This window comes from Larimichthys crocea, chromosome XXII (assembly GCF_000972845.2).
Source record: "Larimichthys crocea isolate SSNF chromosome XXII, L_crocea_2.0, whole genome shotgun sequence".
Taxonomy (NCBI): Eukaryota; Metazoa; Chordata; class Actinopteri; family Sciaenidae; genus Larimichthys; species Larimichthys crocea.
This window is the reverse complement of record NC_040032.1, coordinates 12,176,971-12,196,745: the sequence shown is the minus strand read 5'-3', so window position 1 is coordinate 12,196,745 and position 19,775 is coordinate 12,176,971. Positions and strand designations below refer to the sequence as shown.

The 19,775-nt window shown below is 42.8% G+C and overlaps 1 protein-coding gene across 3 annotated transcripts in view; it reads right to left on the bottom strand.

The window, feature by feature from the left end:
• The window catches only part of dscama (Down syndrome cell adhesion molecule a), an 82,366-nt gene that overhangs the window by 25,493 nt on the left and 37,098 nt on the right, over window positions 1–19,775 (bottom strand). For all 3 annotated transcript variants that reach the window (XM_027273835.1, XM_027273837.1, XM_027273836.1), the window contains exons 4-7: window positions 3,117–3,263; window positions 1,849–2,127; window positions 1,443–1,718; window positions 709–1,005 (exon numbers count right to left, since the gene is read on the bottom strand). In XM_027273835.1, the coding sequence (XP_027129636.1) occupies window positions 709–1,005; window positions 1,443–1,718; window positions 1,849–2,127; window positions 3,117–3,263 (999 nt within the window). The remainder of the gene's footprint in view (window positions 1–708; window positions 1,006–1,442; window positions 1,719–1,848; window positions 2,128–3,116; window positions 3,264–19,775) is intronic.

The following is a 19,775-nucleotide window of genomic DNA, read 5'->3' as shown; positions in this document are numbered from 1 at the left end:
TAACTAGGCTCTGTAGTGTACTTTGAGCACGAGCATATCCTGGGTTGCTACTCTCTTTAGCACGATTAAGGAGCCAACGATGTGAGAAACAGTCATTACACTTTCTCCGCAATGGCACCTGTGGAGATTTATCTTCATTGCTTGGCTGCATTCGGCATCCATGAACCCATCGCTTAAAGGGCTGGAGGAATCGCCCTATTTAGCCTTGCAACATGCAAGAACGAACACAATCAAATTAAACCAATCAGTGTACGGATAGTACCCTTCCCTGTCTGCAATAGAGAAATACTAATAGCCTCGCGCCGAGCACAGAAAGCTCGAGCGCCCCAATATTACCGCTACATGACAACAGCGATCCAGCCGACCGTGTCCCTGCAGAGAGCAGATAGCACTACAGTCATACACCGGAGCTAACACTAAATCACCCTAATGGCGTCCCAATATAAAGCTATCAGCAGGTGTTGGGTAGGAAGCAGGGCAATAGAAAAGTTAACGCTGACACCGGTGACTGATGATAGGAGGTGCTACTACAGGAGGCTGTTCTGAAGCTGGCAACGCATCTGATGACTACAACCATGAACAAACTTAGTCAGGCATTCTTTCCACGTCGCTTTAATCGTAGCCAATTAAAAAAAACAAACAGAATAAATCAAGACATGCTGATGTGTATATGTGATGGTGTGTTGGAAGAGTTGATCTGACAAGCACCTCTTACGTTTATTCGCGCCTGGTAGGAAACTGTCCCGGCTGAGTTGTTGCAGATGCAGCGATACACCCCTCCGTCGGGCACCTGGGTCTGGCTGATGTTGAGGTGGCTGACCACGTGGCCCTCGGTGTTGGTGTAGTAAGAGATGCGGTGGCGGCTGTCCCGTACCACAGGCTCGTCGTCCAGGGTCCACGTTACCCGGGGCTCCGGCGTGCCCTTCACCGTGCACGACAACGACACAAACTCATTGATGTTGTAGACCTTCTCGCTGAATGAAGCCAGAATCTTGGGGGTGCCATCTGGGCAATGGAAGGAGATACACATAAGCAAGATGCATGTTAGTATTCTAGAGTAAGTCACGACACAATAGGTGATTAAAAAAGGACTGTAGATATGTTTTCTTTAAATGATTAATCTCTACTTTCATGTCTGCGGTATAAAAAAAAACACACAGACTGTAAAAGCAGATTAATACAGCTCCTTTCTCTGGCTCCACAACATCATTGATTATCAATATTCTCCTTATATTGGTGTGGTCATGGGGAGCAGACACTGCGGCAGCAACCCAGCTTGTGTAACAGTAAGCAAGGCTCTTTCAGAAAATCTAATAAAGCTAAGCTGTGCTGCAGCGCTCAATACCACATACGCCGGCTGGATTTGAACACGAGTGCACACACAGTTATGAGAGCATACATATATAGTTTCTCATCTATATAAGATCACCGTGAGTTCTGACCTTCCAGTATGACTTGAACAAAGTCCTGGGCCGACATCTTGCCGTGTCTGGCGAAGCACTGATAGGCTCCTCCGTCGCTCTTGGCCATACCGGCCATGACCAGATTCTCCCTGTTTTGGCCTGTCATGCGGACGCTGTTACTGGGGTAGATGAGCTCTCCGTTGCGGTACCAGGACAACTGGTACTCCTCGGAGCCGGTTACGCTGCAGGACAGTGAAACCTGGCTGCCCACGCTGCCCTTCACCTTGCGCGGGCTCACCACGACCTTCAGGGGCTCTGTGGGTTTGGGAGGTGTCATTATTATTGCCAGTGGAAGATACATACATGTGGCACACTAAAAGATCTATAGATTCCGAGCTTTGAGGCATAATACTGCGGATAAACCCACCAGCCTACGGATACTGACCTTTCACCAGCAGCCTGCCAACCACCTCGGCATTGCCATATCCGTTCCACACCTCGCACACATACGTCCCCGTGTCGCTGGGCTGCGCTCTCTCTATCAGCAGGCCTGTCACACTCTGTCTGAAGCGTGTGTCGGGCTCCAGCGGCCGGTTGTCCTTTAGCCAGCGGTATTTTGGTGCGGGGTGACCGGAGGCCTTGCAGGGCAACTCCACTCGATGAGATGCCATCACCTCACGGCGCTCGAAGCTGTCCAGGATGTGGGGCGCTGAGTTGGTGGGGTCTGCGGGGTATAGTATGATTTTTGAGTTGACTTACCCCAATAATACTAGTATCTATTGTTTCATGGTTATCGTGGTGGATGAGCGGGTTAATGGGTGCACACTCTTGTCATATTGTGAGTATCATGGCGTGTTCAAAGTCCCTTTAAAACGGTTAAGTTTGTTATTTTGATCATTTTAACTGGACAAATCCCACATAAACACTCTTTTACATAAATCCTTTACCTTAAGAGGTACAGATAATGTTTGGGGAGATCAGATCTTTAAAATAATGGTTAAAATCAAAGTAGTAGAGGCGAATATATCTTGACTTCTGTATGGTTCAAGCTCCAAAAACAGTGAATCCTATTATTCCCATATTGCAAATCAACAGTGTCTTCTTTAAAGCCCCTTCCTGCTCGTCTTTGTCACGTCTTTTCAACCCCATGTCCTATTAAAAACTAGCTCTGTGCCCGAGTATGTAGCTCGATCCAAGATAATCAAGGTTGCTCTAAAAAGCTCCCGTCAGCACCGCAGAGAACACTATACCACTGTTTTCACGGGCTGAGTAGTACTCCTCTTGTACTCGAGTAAAATGATCTTCGTGTGTAATCGGTGGAGCGTCCCTTTATGGTTTTTAAGGAAAGGAAAGGGGGATTTCCAGTCCTGAAGCTCTCTCTCTCTCTCCAAACCGTGTTGGCACATGACTTTTATCACACGTCAGCTCCTCTTTAATTCATGTTTTTTCTTTCCCTGTCACTCTCCATTCCAATCCAAATTATCTACATCTTATTTTACACGAGCTAATTTATTTCCATATGGTCCTCTGTCATTCTGCACACACCGGTTTCAGCAGAGCGAACACAGTCACAGAGTTGAGAATAAATATCATCTGCTTCATAAATGATACATGTGATGAGGATACCTTCAAATTTGGTGACAAGCCACTTCGCTGACACTGTTGCTGATGCATCGTTTTCACACACACTGGATGTTTTAGTGCTCGTCTTACCTGAGACAATGAGGCGGGCGCTATTGCTCTGTCGGGTCTCTCCTGTGTACCGGTGGCGTGTCATACACCTGTAGTTGTACAGCCCGTCTTCCATTTGCACATCCAGGATATACAGGGCTCCCATGGATGTGATGAGAAACCGTGACACTGGAGAAAAACAGATAAATAAAACCTATTAAGCGACTGCACATTAGTGACGCCGGTCTTAATGACACAATGAAACCAAAGTAGCATTTTAAAATGACAGCTTCTATGATCATTAAACCGCCCGTGGGCCAATCAGCACCACATGTGTCACCTTTATGTGACCTGTAAGTGCTTCATATTACCTCTGGTCAATCAGTATAATGTCAGACGTTCTGGAAAACACGTCTGAAGACTGAACCTTTGCAAACAGGACTGCAGGATGCATCATTTCATTAGTCCTCTAACTCTCCACTCAGCTTGATTGTCTGGTACATAATAAAGCGTAGTGCGAATATTCACTTTTATTCCATAAAACTACCACTATACACGTGCAGAATGATAAAACAGATTAAAAATATCGCCTCCAGATGATGAAAACAGACCAAACAGCAACTCATATATATCACCTTATTTCGACCCAAACCCATCAGGAGTGATCCTGAAAAGCCCCAGTAGGATGAAATAAAACGTCTCCGTGTTTGTAGTGTCTGAAACACTGTGTGTGTGTGTGTGTGTGTGTGTGTGTGTGTGTCTGTGTGTGTGACACATGAAAGGAACAAACAAAAAGGATCAATTGCCTCCGGATTTCATCACAGGAGACGACTAGCATTTTATAACAAATAATATTCTCCAGTCATACGGCGTGAGAAGAGAGAGCACGCTGTGTGTGTCTGTGTCTGTGTGTGTGTGTGTGTGTGTGTGTGTGTGTGTGTGTGTGTGTGTGTGCGCACGTATTCTTAAAGAAGAAAAATACAGAAAATCCAATTTTGAAGTCTCTTAGCAAATATTTGCAAGTCAAGTGAGGTACGCAGCTCTGTGTGATTCTAGTCACCAAACATCTGCTGCAGCCCATTTAGCTCAGCACAGCTCTGAGGCGCTGTGACAAGGCTGTGTGTTGTGTAGCGGTGTAACACAGCTCGTTATCATGTAGCTCATCGCTCTCCTCTCTCTCTCTCTCTCTCTCTCTCTCTCTCTCTGGGGGGAAACTCTCTCTCTCTCTCTCTCTCTCTCTCTCACCCTCTCACAGTTTCTCTTTTCTTTCTCTGCTCCAGACTAAAGCGCAGGGAGCCGGGGATCACAGAGCGCTTTGATAAGGCATGGCTGTGCAGGTCGGATGTGCTAATATCATGCTGATGTTATGTTAATTTGCGTGAACACATGGAAGTAGTAGAGAGAGAGAGAGGTAGTCAGTGTTTATGAGGAGTGATGTGTGCCGTAAGCCGGTGGCTGCCGGGGTATTTCATGTCACCGATGATGGAGAAGCCTATCTGGGATGGGGGGACCGAATGGGGCCGCCGGATGGTGAGGAGGAGGGGGGGTCTGGCAATATTGGTAGAGATATCATAAAGCAGACTTCATGGTGTGTTGAATTACTCTCATTTAGTCCCGTCGTGACAGTTTAACACAGATTAATACCACTGGTGCAGGCTCAAATAACGGGCAAGCTATGATCATTGTGTTAAAGGTGTTAACAATAAATCATTAATTACTGCAAACATGAATAAAATTACGTTTGGTCTCTAAATAAGAATAAAATCCCAGTTTCCTCCAGTCGCAGACAGTGGACGGAGTGAATCACAGACTTCCAACATGCGCACAGATTATAGTAATGCTCCAGTAAGAAAGGGATGAATGAGAGGACAGAGAGGAATTGGGGGAGAAAACAGCGAAGGAGAGGGGGGAATACACAGAGGAGGCTGGTGAGGATGCTATTGTGAGCTGGTGATGACCTAGTTAGAAATGAGGGACCACGGATTCGATATCCTGAAGGCGTTTTTTTTTTTTTCTTCTTCTTCTTTCTCCAGCTCGTGGTCGAGATGCTCTACTGTGTGAGAGACAACCAGAGGTTGGGACAGGAGAGTGCATGGTCCTTAATCAGATGTGTAACCACAAAGAGGAGCCACGGATTAACAAATCAGAATTTTTGCTGGTTCGTTTTCAAGGGAACTCTTCAGATAATGTAGAAAAAAAAGGAAAATGAGAGCAGGCGGCCTCTCCTGTCTTTCCTTTCTCCTTCTTCCCCTCTTTTTTTCCCCTCGGAAAGTTGTCTGGCATCAAAAGTTGACAAGGCAGGCTTATGAATGAGAGGAGCTTTCATTAGAACAGACTGCCTGTCACTGTGACAAAAGGCCAGGGCTGGGAGAGGGGAGTGTTTTGAATGCATGTTAAAACACAGACACATACACACACATGTGTTTACATGCATGTGTGTATGTGTGCTTGTCTAGCAGGGAATCAAACTGGAGTAGAATGGGGTTAGCATTAATACTGGAGGCGCTGGGAAAAAAACAAGACTGGACCAGCCTCTGATTTTCCGATCTGTCCGTCTCCTGCTTCATATTTAGCAGACATACACGGGCAGTGGAAGCAATATTATCATCTTAGCAGGGAAGCGAATGCACAAAATTCCCCAAAATGTCAAACTATTGCAGGTTTAAAGTCTCCCGCCGACAATATATACCGGCAAGAGCTCCTTAGAAAAGAGTTTGAGACCTTACTCTCATGCCTGAGCCCCAGAAGTGAAGTAGCATCTTCCTTCCAGCTTCTATCGTTTCAACAAAATCTGAAATTTCAAACAGCTTTTCCAGAGATTTGGCTAAGCTCTCATATTAGCAGATTCTGCGTCTTACAGTTTGCAAACACAGCCGAGCATCAGGAGGTAAATTAACAATGAGAGCGGGAGGTGGTAGATATCTGTATTCATTTAAAAATAAATTAAAAAATAAATAAACATCCATGGCCATTGCATTTGATTACATTCTTTATTCTTGCTCGCATTCTATTTCTTTCTCCTCAGAAGCAGCTCGCGCTCGCTCCCGACAAACAGAATTGATTGTCTCACGCAGAGCTGCAGGCCTACAGTACTGTATTGTGCGTGCATGTCCTTGTAAAGCTGAGGGCATTTCTGTGTATTCTCGTACCACTGCAGTTATCTCAAATCCCACTGGCTTGTGTGTCTGCATATTAAAGTGTGTGTGTGTGTGTGTGAGTGTGAATGTGTCTATGCAGCATACAGCTGCACGGAGGAATGGTCAATAATAACGATCGAAGGCTCTCCACTACGCTTTCCCCCCAGCTCCTCTCTGCTCCACCTACTGCATACTAACACCGCCTGAGAGACAGCCTCCACTGTTCTTGCAGTGTGTGTTTGCATGCTCAACATATGAGCATGTGTTTGTGTCCACACCTGGGCGTATTAGTGTATATTTCAGAAACTATGGCTTCACTTCACCCCAGGTGGCTCGCTGGACTATCAGTCGTCTCTCCTCTTCCCTTTCCTCGACCCGCCCAGCTGCTTTGGCATCAATGGTGCCACAAACACAGGTCCCTTTCTGTGGATCCACACTCAATAGCTTCAATTAATCCCCATATAAGCTACACTGAGCCTGCAAGTAGACTCTTTGTTCATTCAAATTGGGAGGCCTTGCAGTTTTTTTTACTTTATTTTAAAACTAAATCAAATAGTGACAGTGAGAAAAAAAAGGCTGAATCACGTCTGGATAACAATAGCATTGTTGCACTTTTCACAAAGGACAGTTTGCACTGGATGTATCATCGCCAGGCACACACAGGTTACCGTGTGACAAGGACTGAGAGAGAGAGAGAGAAGGCTGAACACACAATGACACGCAATGACAGAGCTGAGCACTTTGACCTGCGCTCGCTGGGCGACCATCTGCCTCAAAACAGCTGAAAGAGTTACCTTGGTTTGGCCTGAGTCATTTCAATATCCTATAATTGAGACATGAGTGGAGAAGAGATGAGATGGGAGGAGGGAGAGAAAATAAAGGATCAAGAGGGAAAGAGAACCTCTGGGATACAACCGCGCTCTGTCATCTAAAATGACTTACAAATTAGCTTACAGCTATGCGCTCCCAGAGAAGGGGGAGAAAAACTTTCATATGCTAATTCAGATCATGGCTAAGCAGAGCAATTATCAAAAAAAAGAAATCTGTGTCTGACAGATCTCAACATGAACCTCTGTGTCTGTTTCCTACAGCGCCTGTCAGTCTTCGTCCAATCGAATCTGCCGCTGCAAAGGTAACAAGACGTACAGACACACCTGTCTTTGCAGCAATGCATGTTATTTTTAATAGTGGAAAATAGAGTTAACTAACACAACATCCACCGAGTTTTTTTTTTTTTGTTAACTGGGAAAGAAACTAAGTGACTGATCATTTTCTTTCATGACCTTGAACAACCTGCAATCCTCTGAAGAACTTCTGACCTATCTAACACCGACAGTCTGGACGCCACTTGCGGGAAACCCGTGGAGTCAGCTAAACAATGCAGATAAAAATTGCTTCCTCATCACTCTGCTGGCAGTGTCCCCACTGTGCAACTGTCTTGGAGTGTATTAGCAAGTGGAGTGAGGTCCCTGGAGACAAGCCTGGGCCTACAGTGTCACCGTAACCTTGGCCACTCAAAGTCACACAGCTTGACATTAAAAAAAAAAAGAGAGAGAGAGAGAGAGGGAGAGAGGGAGGGAGATAATCCATGCTGCTTGTGCAGTTGCACACTAACAATCCGACATCTATCTGCATCAAGAACTGATTTAAATAAAAGTCTTCTTGAGGTGTTAAATAAATAGAAAAACAGCATATGTTGGGTGACAGGGTGCATCAGCTTGTGCAGACTCCTTTTGCAAATGTGTCTTAACAAGGTCTTTTAAATTGAACCCAACAGTTGAACACATGAGCCAACTGTGTGTGTGTGTGTGTGTGTGTGTGTGTGTGTGTGTGTGTTTGCTACAATTAACAGTGCATGTGTTTTTGGAGTATATCTTCACTGAGGTAAAACCTTTTTGCTTTTTCTGCAACAAAAGTCCAACATCTTCCTAAATACTGTACGTATTCGGCTTCTTTTCAACGATCACACAGTAGAAGAAATGTGACAGCCAGATAATAACTATTAAAATGTTTTTTCTTTATGTAAGAGTGACAGATTTCTTGCATCTCTCGCTGCCAAATTGAATTCCCGTTCAGTAAAATTTAAATCTAGCAATAACAATCCGAAACTGCAGCTTTAATAGCGCCATATGCGACGCCACATTGTTTCCCCCCCTCGCTATGAAAATGTCACACAGTGACTGGCGCCAGGAATTGCCGGTGTAGTCTGTGAGTAATAATGAGTGTATGATGAGCCCAGGAGGGCCTGTGTTGTAATTAGGGCCCGGTCAGAGTTATTGGCAGAGTGACTCCAGTCTGATCAGGCTGGGATAAGCATCTCTATGGGAGAGAGAGGGGGGATCCCACCAATTTAGAGCCCCCTCTAATAAAAATCATTTGTCATTCTTACAGGAGCCACCACTGACAGCTGCTGCCGTTGCCATGGCAACACACTGGCTACCATTCGCTTAGCAAGCAATATTCCCAGTACTGTAAATGGTGGAGAGGTGGAAACACACACACACACACATGCACGCACACACGTATACTGTCCAGTCAAATGTTTTAATGCTTAGACACACAGAATAAAAAAATATATATAGAGAAAGATTTTTTTCTTTTAATCCTCATCACTGCACGTCTCACCTGAAAGATATTTTAGTTATTAACACGTGCACAAATATTACAGGGCTGACCTGTCCTACTTATCCTTCATATATGTTTGAATTGAACCTACATAAATGACAGATTTTCTTATGCTATAATCTCATTTTTAATTGTAATTTCTGTCTGCTCTGTGCACAGTATATCTGCATGGACACACAGACGCGTTCTTCCTGGACGTTTTCTTGTTTTTCCTGAGGTTTTTCCTTGTTCAAATCAAGTGTCTAAGAAGATTCAAAGCAAATGTCTGATTTTGGGCTATATATATGTAGAAAAAAAGGTTTCCTATTTGTCTATGCAGAGGCAGGTTCGTGTGTGAGATCTTTGTTCACAATTTGTTGAAGGAAATACTGCAGATTTAAAAAAAAAAAAAAAAACATATCATCAAAACATCAAAATATCATGATAATAAAGAGATTTAAAAACATTGACCATAAACTGGAAGTAGCAGTCTTTTTAACAACGGGGTTAATCATTTAAATAATTAAGAAAATCTGTTTCATTTCAAACATTTGATCTTTTCTTTGTTTAATATGACTTTAAATTGAATATCTGTGTTTGGACTGAACAAGATAATAACTGGCAAATGAATCAATGATGAGAATAAGTGAAGTTTGATATATTTAAAGAACATTTAGTGCAGTTTAGTCCAGAAACTCAGCTTGAGACGAGCACCTACTGATCCCATGACATACATTAAACACGCTGCACACAGAAACATCCACAAGGCATGCACACATTCATTTCACTGTGGTTAGGAAGAAGAGTAAACCTCTCTCTCCTTCCCATAAAGAGTCTGAAGTAGCATACTGAGCCCCCATAGGTACACAAATACAGGAATGCAGAAACACACACACACACACACACACACAAACCAAGCACCTGCCCTAATTTCTCATCACACCTGGACTACAAACTTGCAGCAGCCTATCTGGGTCTGGACCCTATCTGCTCGCTACAGAGTTGAGTCAGAGTAGAAGGCTGAGCTTTTTCATTGCCGCTCCTAATCAGCGGCAGCATCCCTCTGCTCATTAACTAGACACACGCTAGCCCGAGGCTAACGGCCTCATATGTCAACCACAGATAAAGATGTCATCTTCTGCTTGACTGAATAAACCGCCATTAAGACTAGGATGCAAATGGACGTTGAACGATATTCAAATCAGGAGGCAACAGGGAGGCTTAAACCCTGAGGCGCTTGGCCTCGACGTTGCCCCAAATTCCTCTGTCGTGTTAAAAGGAAGAGAGATTTTAGATACTGTCTGTCTTCAGTGTGATGTTCTACAAGACATTCCAGATTGAGATATATATATATATATATATATAACGATACAAGAAAGAGTAAATCAGTAATGATGCATGATAAATAGTTCGGATGGCAGCTGTTCACGCGTATGAGGTTTAAAAAGGTACAATCTTAAACAGTATTTTAATTAAAACTACATTTTGGATTTATCAGGGCATCTGACATATCAATCCAAAATAAGAGCCACAGTGGTGGCTGTGATTTTTTGCTATTAAAAGATTATTCCACTGATTTAGCATTGCACTACTAGTGTCTTATGCAGCCTTGGGTCTTATGCTAGCCTCAAGCAGAGGTGACGAGGGGGCGACAGAGCTCTGGTGAACTCACCTCTTTCTAATTCTTAGCTGCAACTAACGCTGATTTCACACGGTGCGGTAAGACTCCAAGTAGACCTCAAGACTCGTAAACATATATTATATTTTTGGGGAGTATTTTGAAGTGAGATTACTTGAGGTACTCGTCCATAGTCAGTGTATTACAGTAGATGGTTGTTGGTCAGACAAAAATGGATTTCCACCATAGAAAACTGGTAAACTTCCATATTCTTGCACATCAGCACAACTGCGCCATCCATTGGATTTACGCTGCTGAAACACGCACCGTCTTTGAAATCATTAGAAATGTTAAGCGTGATTTCAGTTCACCTTTAAAAAGGACTAGTGTGACAGAATTAGTGACATCTAGTGGTGTAGTTGTGGATTGCAACCCTCTCATTTCATCCCCCTCTCTCTTTCCGAGCTTGAAGGAGAAACTACGTGCATTCAAACATGCACACGACATCAAGATACCAAAACAAAGTTATGTATATTATATTCCACCTCTGCCATATTCTGTAAATAGAGGTCTCCTAAATCTGCACTGCTCCATATGTTCAGCAAACTGTGTGCACAACTGATGTAGACAGACCAATGAAACTCTATCTCATCAAACATCAACAGAATCAAACAATGGGCAGTGTAAGAATAGAGTTTATTTGTACAGGACTTATTTGGCAGACAGTGACATACTATGACAGGATGTCTCTATTCTCTAGCAGACTGTGTCGCGGCAGCTGTGTGAGCATTTTTTTTCTTCTTCCACCAGACAAATGTTTGTCTGCCGAAGTCAAAACTGAGGAGGGAAATCTCCGCCACAACAGCCTTCAAATCTGTGCCTGTGTGTGTGTGTGTGGCTGCATGTGTGGCGTAATTAGCCGGTACTGGAGTAGAGCTATTAAACCCCTGATGGTTGTGTGTTTACAATGCTATCATTGGCCTCTCTCTGGCCAACACTAAATGAGCCAGTGTTGAGCCTCAGCTGTATAATCATGAATATTCATCTCTCTGTCTGTGAGAACCTCTGTGTGCGTGTGATGCACTGGCAGGCATAAAGGAAGCTATTACTATCTACTCAATCACAATCCGTCACTTTGTCTGGATAATAAGTCAAGCTGACAACAATTCGACTTATCGCCAAACCCAAACAAAACAGGCTTTTGTTTTAGGGCCGATAGAAAGGCCGAGACTGTTTCCAGGCCTGCTGGCTTTTCACTTCAAACAGCAAATGTGGCAGGTCGGGGGTTATCTGAGCGGATCTTTGTTTACACATCTACTTCATGCCTGATGAAAGCTCAGGATGGAAGAAAAAAAAAAAAGGAAAAGCTCGAATCCCCTTTGTGCCACCTCAGGAAGAGAAGTCTCAACCGCAACCAACTCCCGAAAAACCTCTGACACGCACTCATAAATTATGTTTGCACACACGTGCCATTTTCAGTGCAAACTAATGCGTTTTTCATGCAAATGTGCACATCTCAACGTGGTTGTTAATTACATTTCCTAAGTGAGAACAAGACAACCCTTCAAGCTCTTGCTAAACTGTGATAACCTGAGTGTAAAAGAGTTACTCCCATAGTGCCATTCCCCTGAGACTTCATTGCACCACATTCCCCGTTTATGGAAAAGGACTTAAATACAGTGCTCATTGGTGTTTCATGGTAATTTGTGGTGGCAAGTGGAGCAGGCGATGCCGCTCTGTGAGTAAAGCAGAGGGGGCAAGAGGAGGATTAGATAATCAAACAGTGTGCCACTTTAAATAATCTCTGGCTCCTCTGGGGGAGGTGAGACTTAAAGCCGGAGCCCTTCTGATTTAATTGTCCGATTTCCCCGTCATTACGGTTGAGGGTCTCAGTAATTCAGGTTTATTAAATATTCAGGAGCCACACTGAGGAGGGGAGGGAAAGGAGGGAGTGGCGGGAGGGAGAGATGAAAGTGAGAGAAAAGAGAGTGGGAGGAAGTCGTGGCAAGACGACGCATGTGCGCACAGCTTTGCACAGACTCAGACACAGATGTACTTTGATCCTAGCCAAGAAGAAAAAAATATTTTTTGTGTATTCAGAAAGTCTGTGCTGGGAACTGATTTGCAGGTTATAATTGGATGTCCTAACATCATGAGTGTAGATACTACAGACTGTAGGGAGATGTCCCTACCAATGCCAAGGCAAACCATGGGGTCATCTTACAATCAACTACCTTCATCTCCCCATGTTCAAGCATGGATTTATTATTGCATGGATCATTAGGACATTATTTCTATGCAAAATTAGTCACAGGATTTAATTTGTTGTGAATCTCCGGCATCATTTTATCAGCTAAATCATGGTAGCAGCAGCTTGACCAGCACAGAGACACAGTTATCAAGTGCAGATGGAAGTTTTTCATAAAGCCTGATAACTGATACTGGATTTGGGGGCCGATATTATGTGAGATGATAATTTTACAATTTAATAATTATAGTTATGAATAACTATACATTAAAAACACAAATAGAACATAATTAATAGATGCATTATGTCGTGTATGTCCACGCTCTGTGATAGGCTCAAGTCAAATGGTTTAAATAGAGTGTTTGATTATTGATGATCATCATGATGCACTGTCCTGTCAGCTTCAGGAAACTCTCCTCTCCACCTCTGCAGCCATGTCAACAGAATGAACAAGCAGGCAGTTGGGTAAAGTAAGAGTGAAACTCTGTTCTTACGTACATTTTAAATGCTAATTTAAGTCTCAGATTGATATAATGTGTCCTGTTTAACGAGTTATATAAGCTAATACAAATCACATGAAGCAAACTTGTAGGGAAACACAGTTAAGGAACTTTTGTTGACCACAAAAATTATTACAAATTTAAAGTGCCAAATTTGTAGTTGTAGGTTTAACCTGTTTCTGTACAATCTTTTGTTTTATTGTCACTTCATCTCTAAAAAACATTTACTGAACTGATTTAAAAACGAGAACTACTTTAGTCAAATAGAAATGTATGAAAAAAGGAGAAACCGATCTAAACAAACATTTTCAAATCTCCAGATTGAAACTGGGGAGGAGGAACTCTCCATGGTGCTGAACAACATCGAACTACCCAACAAACGCTCAAATCAATGAGAGCTAATATAAAGATAACGGTACAGTACTGAAATCATGTAAAGCCACTTTCATTCACAAATTGAGACATTTTTTTTCCCACTCTGCGCCTGCACCACACTGACAGTACTCATCTATTAACACATCAAACTGTTATTTCACTAAAAGAACGAGTTTGAATTAAAAAAAAGAAATCCTGATGGGTTAAAACCGCTCTGACATGCTGTGAATGTGACAGTCTGTAAATGAAAAGACTGCAAACCACATTATAGTGATTATGTAGAAGGACGTGAAGAGACAAGAGTGCTGCTCTCTAATGAGTCACCCTTGTCTGATCATGGCCCGGAGCTACAGTGCCCGTCCGCAACATCACAGAAACTACATCCTGACATGATATTTACTCCAGTATTAAGTCCATAAAACCAGAATTTTCAGAAAACGAGAGTCGGAATCTGTGAATGGAGCGAGACCTCGCATGCAAATCAGCTTGTCTTAAGAGCTTTCTCGAATCAAATGACATAATGCTGACCCTAATATCCAAGCGTGTCCTAATGCACTGTTATCTCATTTATTAAAACACATAAAATTATATAAAAACATACTGGAAACATTAAAAAAAAATCTAATTTCAACTGTTTTCTATACTATTATTAAGTGTTGGGTCGTTCAAACACCCTGCACAACCATGATCCACCCCCACAGGATTTGTCTGATTAGACCTTTTTTCCCCAAGGCTGTGTGGGCGTGCACAGACTGGGCTTGATTGACATCTCTCTCCTGTTGCTGTGGGATAAGTCACAACTTTTTATCCTTCTTATTAGTACATGATGTTTCGTAACATCGCTGCTTTGCATAATTCCAACCTGCAGGTCTCATCACCCCATAACAACCGTAAACATCTGTGTGTGCATGCAGGGCAGAATCTGTGATGATACAACATATTTAATAAGGTGATCAAATATTGTGCATGTGAAAAAAACAAGGTACCTCAAAACTTCACTTAAGCACAGTACATGAGTAAATGTACTTAGTTCCACCTCTGTATTATACTGTAAATGCTTAGGAAAGGTTATCGAACATTCTTGCTTGTAAGATTTTAATAAATTGAACTGAGAAAAGAGATTTGAGTTTATCAACACTAGCCTGAAAACAAGTATTTTAATATGATACTCCATTATAAGTAGAAGTCCTGCACTCAAGTCTTTACACAGGTAAAAGTACTCACTCAGGTCGCTGGCTGAGGTGGAGCTGATTCCAGCTATTTTATTGACTGTTGGGTGGTTTCATTTACTGTCTAACGATGCACCGCATTTTATATGCTCATTATAGATTCATAGATTTATTGTATAATCTGCAGAGTTACTATAGTTGGAAGATAAATGTAGTGAAATAACAAAACAAAACTTTGAGCTGTGGTGGAGTAGTAGAATTAACCCCAGCACCATTAAATTTAGTTTATGTTTTTACCAACCCCTTTAAATAAAAATAACTATCATATTTTAAATATATAAAAACATAAAGTTTCTCTGGCAAAACACTTCAGTCAGTAAAGAATTATCGCTTCAGTGTAAATGTGCGCTCTGTGTACTGACAGACTGTAAATTGTGAAGTGAAAGAGCAAGACAGAGAGCACAAACTCCATCCCACCTCGTAACAGCTGATTATCAAGATTATTATATTGTTTATGCAGAGTGCTGCTTGGTTTACCTACTCGACACGTTTCTGATTAGTGAACCTGCAAGTTGCAGAAACAGACGATGTTCATGAGGATCTAATTCTGTATACCTGTCGGTGTAATTACGGCTGCAGATGTAAACTGATAAACAGTTCCTGACAGACGCCGCATTATGAATCTTCTCTAAACTAAAAACATGAGCACAAAAAAAAAGGCAGGCCTGTGGGCAGATAGCAGGACTGGCTTTTGACCAACTTCCTTGTAAAGGTTTCAGAATGTGCCGTGGCAACAATTAGATTACAAGGTCATTTCACTCAGACCTACATTCATTTATCAGTCCAGCTGGATATTTATGGCCGAGCTACAAAGATCTAGAGGAAGCTGCACACTCACTCTCGTACATTTGCACAAGAGCACTGAGATCTGCACATCAGTGTTTGTAGAGGGAAGAATTTTAACACCAAGAGTTGTTTTATTTCTCAATTTGGCCAAAGAAAATGACAAAATATTGTAAATGTATTGAAATATTGTGTGGGATCACATTAGGCCAATAGCTCCAGGCACCTAGAGTAGATATTGTACAAGAACAAATATTTAATAAGAGACCAAACATTAAAACATATCAGCTGGCTTACATGAGCGACATGAAAAGACTTTAACAACCCTGACTCCACACACGTTTATCCTCCTTTATGCCTCCAGAGGAAAGAATGGAGACACACCCCTCGTTTACAGGACGACGCGACTGCCATGTAATCAGATTCTCACAGGAGCCTCCACCTTTCCTACAATGGCTCAAAATCATCATAAAAAAATACAGAAATATCCCCCCCTTCCCTTTATATTATCGCTTTTCAATTTCATCTCCCTCCCTCCTCGTCTCCTCCTTTGTCGCTGTCCCCTCTGTCTCCTTGCTTTTCATCTCTTGCCTTTTCCTTGGTGTTTCTCCCCCCCCCTCCGCCTCCTGCGTCCCACCTCTCTCTCCCCGCAGAGCATTAGCTTGCAGTGGTCAGGCCGCTTGACAGCTGCTCCACCTGAAGAATATCAATCAATGTTGCTGTGGAGACAGAATCAGGCTCCCCCTCCATTATTTTCCACCCTTCTCTCTTTTTTTTTTTTATCTTGCATGTGCTCGTTCATGAACCGAACATGATTCCAGTGTTTGTTTGACTCTCTAAAGTGTAAATGGCTCATTAAGCTCGCACGAGGTGTGAGTGTTTGGATATTATTTAAGTTCTTGCAGGAGCTCGCTTTGGCACCCTTTGCCGCTAATTTATTTGGAGGTGTGACTAATTGAGTTGCGGATGCGAACCCCACGACGTCTCAGACTATCACTCCAGATGAGCCAGGCAGACAGGCGTGGGATGAAAGTGTCTATCACTGCTAACACATGAAAGAAGAGTGAGCACTGTACAAATCATTCTGTTTCATATAGGACCACAGTCAGAGCGCTACTAATCACCATTAAGGACTCCTCTGTTCATCCATGCAGAAAAAAATAGGTGAAATACTTCTTTAATTCTTATCTGTGTATTTATTGTACCAAAAAATGACATGATGTTTTTGAAATGACGAGTCCAGGATGTCTTAAAAAAAAAAAGAAATCCTACTATTTTGAAAATAGCTTGTGATTACATCACCTAGCAACAATTCCTCCTGGGTAGCAAACTGTCAGGAGACCAATCACAATCTTCCCTCTAATTGCTCCAATCTACCTTCCCAAACGGCGCACAGTCCCACTTTGAGCCTGTCCCCAAACATGCCCCCAACCCCGCCGCTATACATAACACTAGGCAGTGAAATGACTCCCCACAGACCCATCGTCAGTGGCACTAGTGCCAGGCCCGCCAGCGGAGGGTTAAGTAAATATTGGGCGAAGCAGCTGCTCTCGGAGTACCATCGTCTGCCTGTGTTCCTGCCTGGTCCCAGCCTGGTATAAATCACACACAGCAATTAGTGCCACGCTGTCCCTCTGCCCTCGTTAAACAACCCCGCCTGCCGAGGAAGCCCATAAACACCAGATACCAGCCTGCATGGGTGGAGGAAGGAGGGACGGATGGACGGATGGACGGACACTCAAGAGGAGCGTCACTGTTTTGAAGAATTAATTGACTTTCTGAACATAAACACGTGTGACCACTGCACAGTGTTCACTCTAAATGCTCATGTCAGTATACTCCAGTAACACGTTGATAAGAAGGTGCGATGTTTACCATGTTCACAATCTACAATGCTTAGCTTAGCCTCTAAATGTCAGAACATCTTTAGGATTAATGTTATATGTCTGAGATATCTGGGTATCGACCAACGTGGTCCATCCTTAAAGCCATGCCATTAGCAAGGCCAGAGCATGGGGCATTATTTCAATGCTGGCAAACACAAATCTAATGTAACAGGTCGGACATACTACGAATGTAAATGAGCAGCGTTAGAAGAAATCCCGATCTCACTGTTTGAGCTACAGTTTGTTGTGTTAAATCCATTACTTCTTGGACTTTGGTTGGATCCTTCTGGATATGACTGTTAAAGATAAAGAGGAACAAATGGAAATGTCAAGCTTTTCCATCTTTAGGAGCTGATTCTGTAGCAGTAACAGTTAAAAGACTTGGCATTGTGTCCAATTATTACTTTGACAAGATGAGGATATCATTGGGGACCATGAAAACCAGTAGGTGACCATATTACTGGTTGTTTAACACAACAGGAACATTCATATGACCAAATAGTTGCTGGTTTCTGTCAGGAGTTCAAAGCATTAGAGACAAGTGTTTCTTTTCCATAAAGGTTGGAGGCTACAGGAGAAGATTAAAGACTGGATCCAGCAGCAGGTGAACCGTCCGTGTATTTTTCAATGTTGGCTTTTTGCAGACTCTGAAAGGTGCGCAGCCTTCATCGAGGCGGAGAGTAGCGTCTGGCAAAACATCAACTGTGCAATTAGAGCATTGATGTGTGGGCATGAGTGGCTGCACTTTGTTTAGTAAAAAAAAAAAAAAAACATCTTTCAAAATCAGCACTCACACAAAAAAAACTTGACCAGATCAGGAAGGACTTCTGAGACGACAGGAACATGCAGTGACGTAGATTTTGGCATCAGAAGAGTTCTGCTTTCCGTTTGTAGTCCATGTGCTGGAGTACTGACCGGTCACGTTTGGACGGACTCTGGTTGCATGCAGGTTAACAGACACGCACGGGTCTTAATGTAGTCTCAGAACTCATCCACTATCGACTACAAAGCTTTCGATCATCTGCATATACATGTAGATATCAGTTTATAAAGATTAGTGTTCTCGTTATTCACGTGTATGTAGGATTACAAAGGAAGTCTTGATATCCATTATCTGAGATTGACATTCAAGTGACTTACACCTTTGGGACCGTAGACACAGAAGGAGGAGGTCAGACTGGATGAAGCACTTTTTATTTCATCTTTCCTACTGACAATTAACATTGTTTAAGCACAGTTTCTTTTATAACGACCAAGGTTGCAAGAAAGGCAAGACTACCGTGACAACGAAATGTACGAAAAGCACGATCTTGATAGTTTGCTTTATTGTAGAAACATGGAAGTTCAACATAGAAGAAGACTCGTGGTGTCTATAGATTCTAAGAAACAATGTAATGAACCTTATTTTGAGGTCATCATACACCAATTAAAACATACATATGCATATTATATTCCATTTCTGCCACGTCTATTTCATGCATGTGTACCACTGCAGATGCAGTGTCAGCACACATCACAGGTTGTACTCTGTGCTATTCTTATTAGGCTTATATGAATGAATCAGCATGAGCCAACGATGATCTAATTTATGATGCATGCTCTGAAAAGTGATAATCAATGATCACTGAGCTGATTTTTATCATTCATCAACCGCGATGCCCGTGATCTAAAATAGCCAATTAAACCTTCAATGTAATTTAGCCCACAACAGCTCATGAATGGACAGAAAAAAAAAAGAAAACAGCGTCTGGTGAGGGGAAAAAAAAATAGCCATCAGCACCTCAATTACCATATTGCTCTAAATTACCACAATCACCGGGGGAACATTTAACATGCCACCACCCAGTGGAAAAAAAAGAAGTCCCACAAATAACGTCAGAACGAACGTAACTGATTTACATTCTGCTCTTTGTGATCCGGATACCAGTTGCTGTGTCCAGGGTAATTCGGAGGTAATGAGAGTGGAAGTGGACACATTTAGAGACAAGAGAGATGGTGACAGACAGACAGACAGACAGACAGACAGACAGACAGAGAAACAGAGAGAGAGACACAGACAGACAGATAGACAGAGGCAGAGAGACAGACAGAGAGACAGACAGAGAGAGAGAGAGAGAGAGACAGACACAGACAGACAGAGAGAGACAGACAGACAGACAGACAGACAGACAGACAGGGGGACAGAGACAGACAGACAGACAGACAGACAGGGGGAGAGAGAGACAGACAGACAGACAGGGGGAGAGAGAGACAGACAGACAGACACAGACAGACACACAGACAGAGACAGACAGACAGAGGGAGACAGACAGACAGACAGA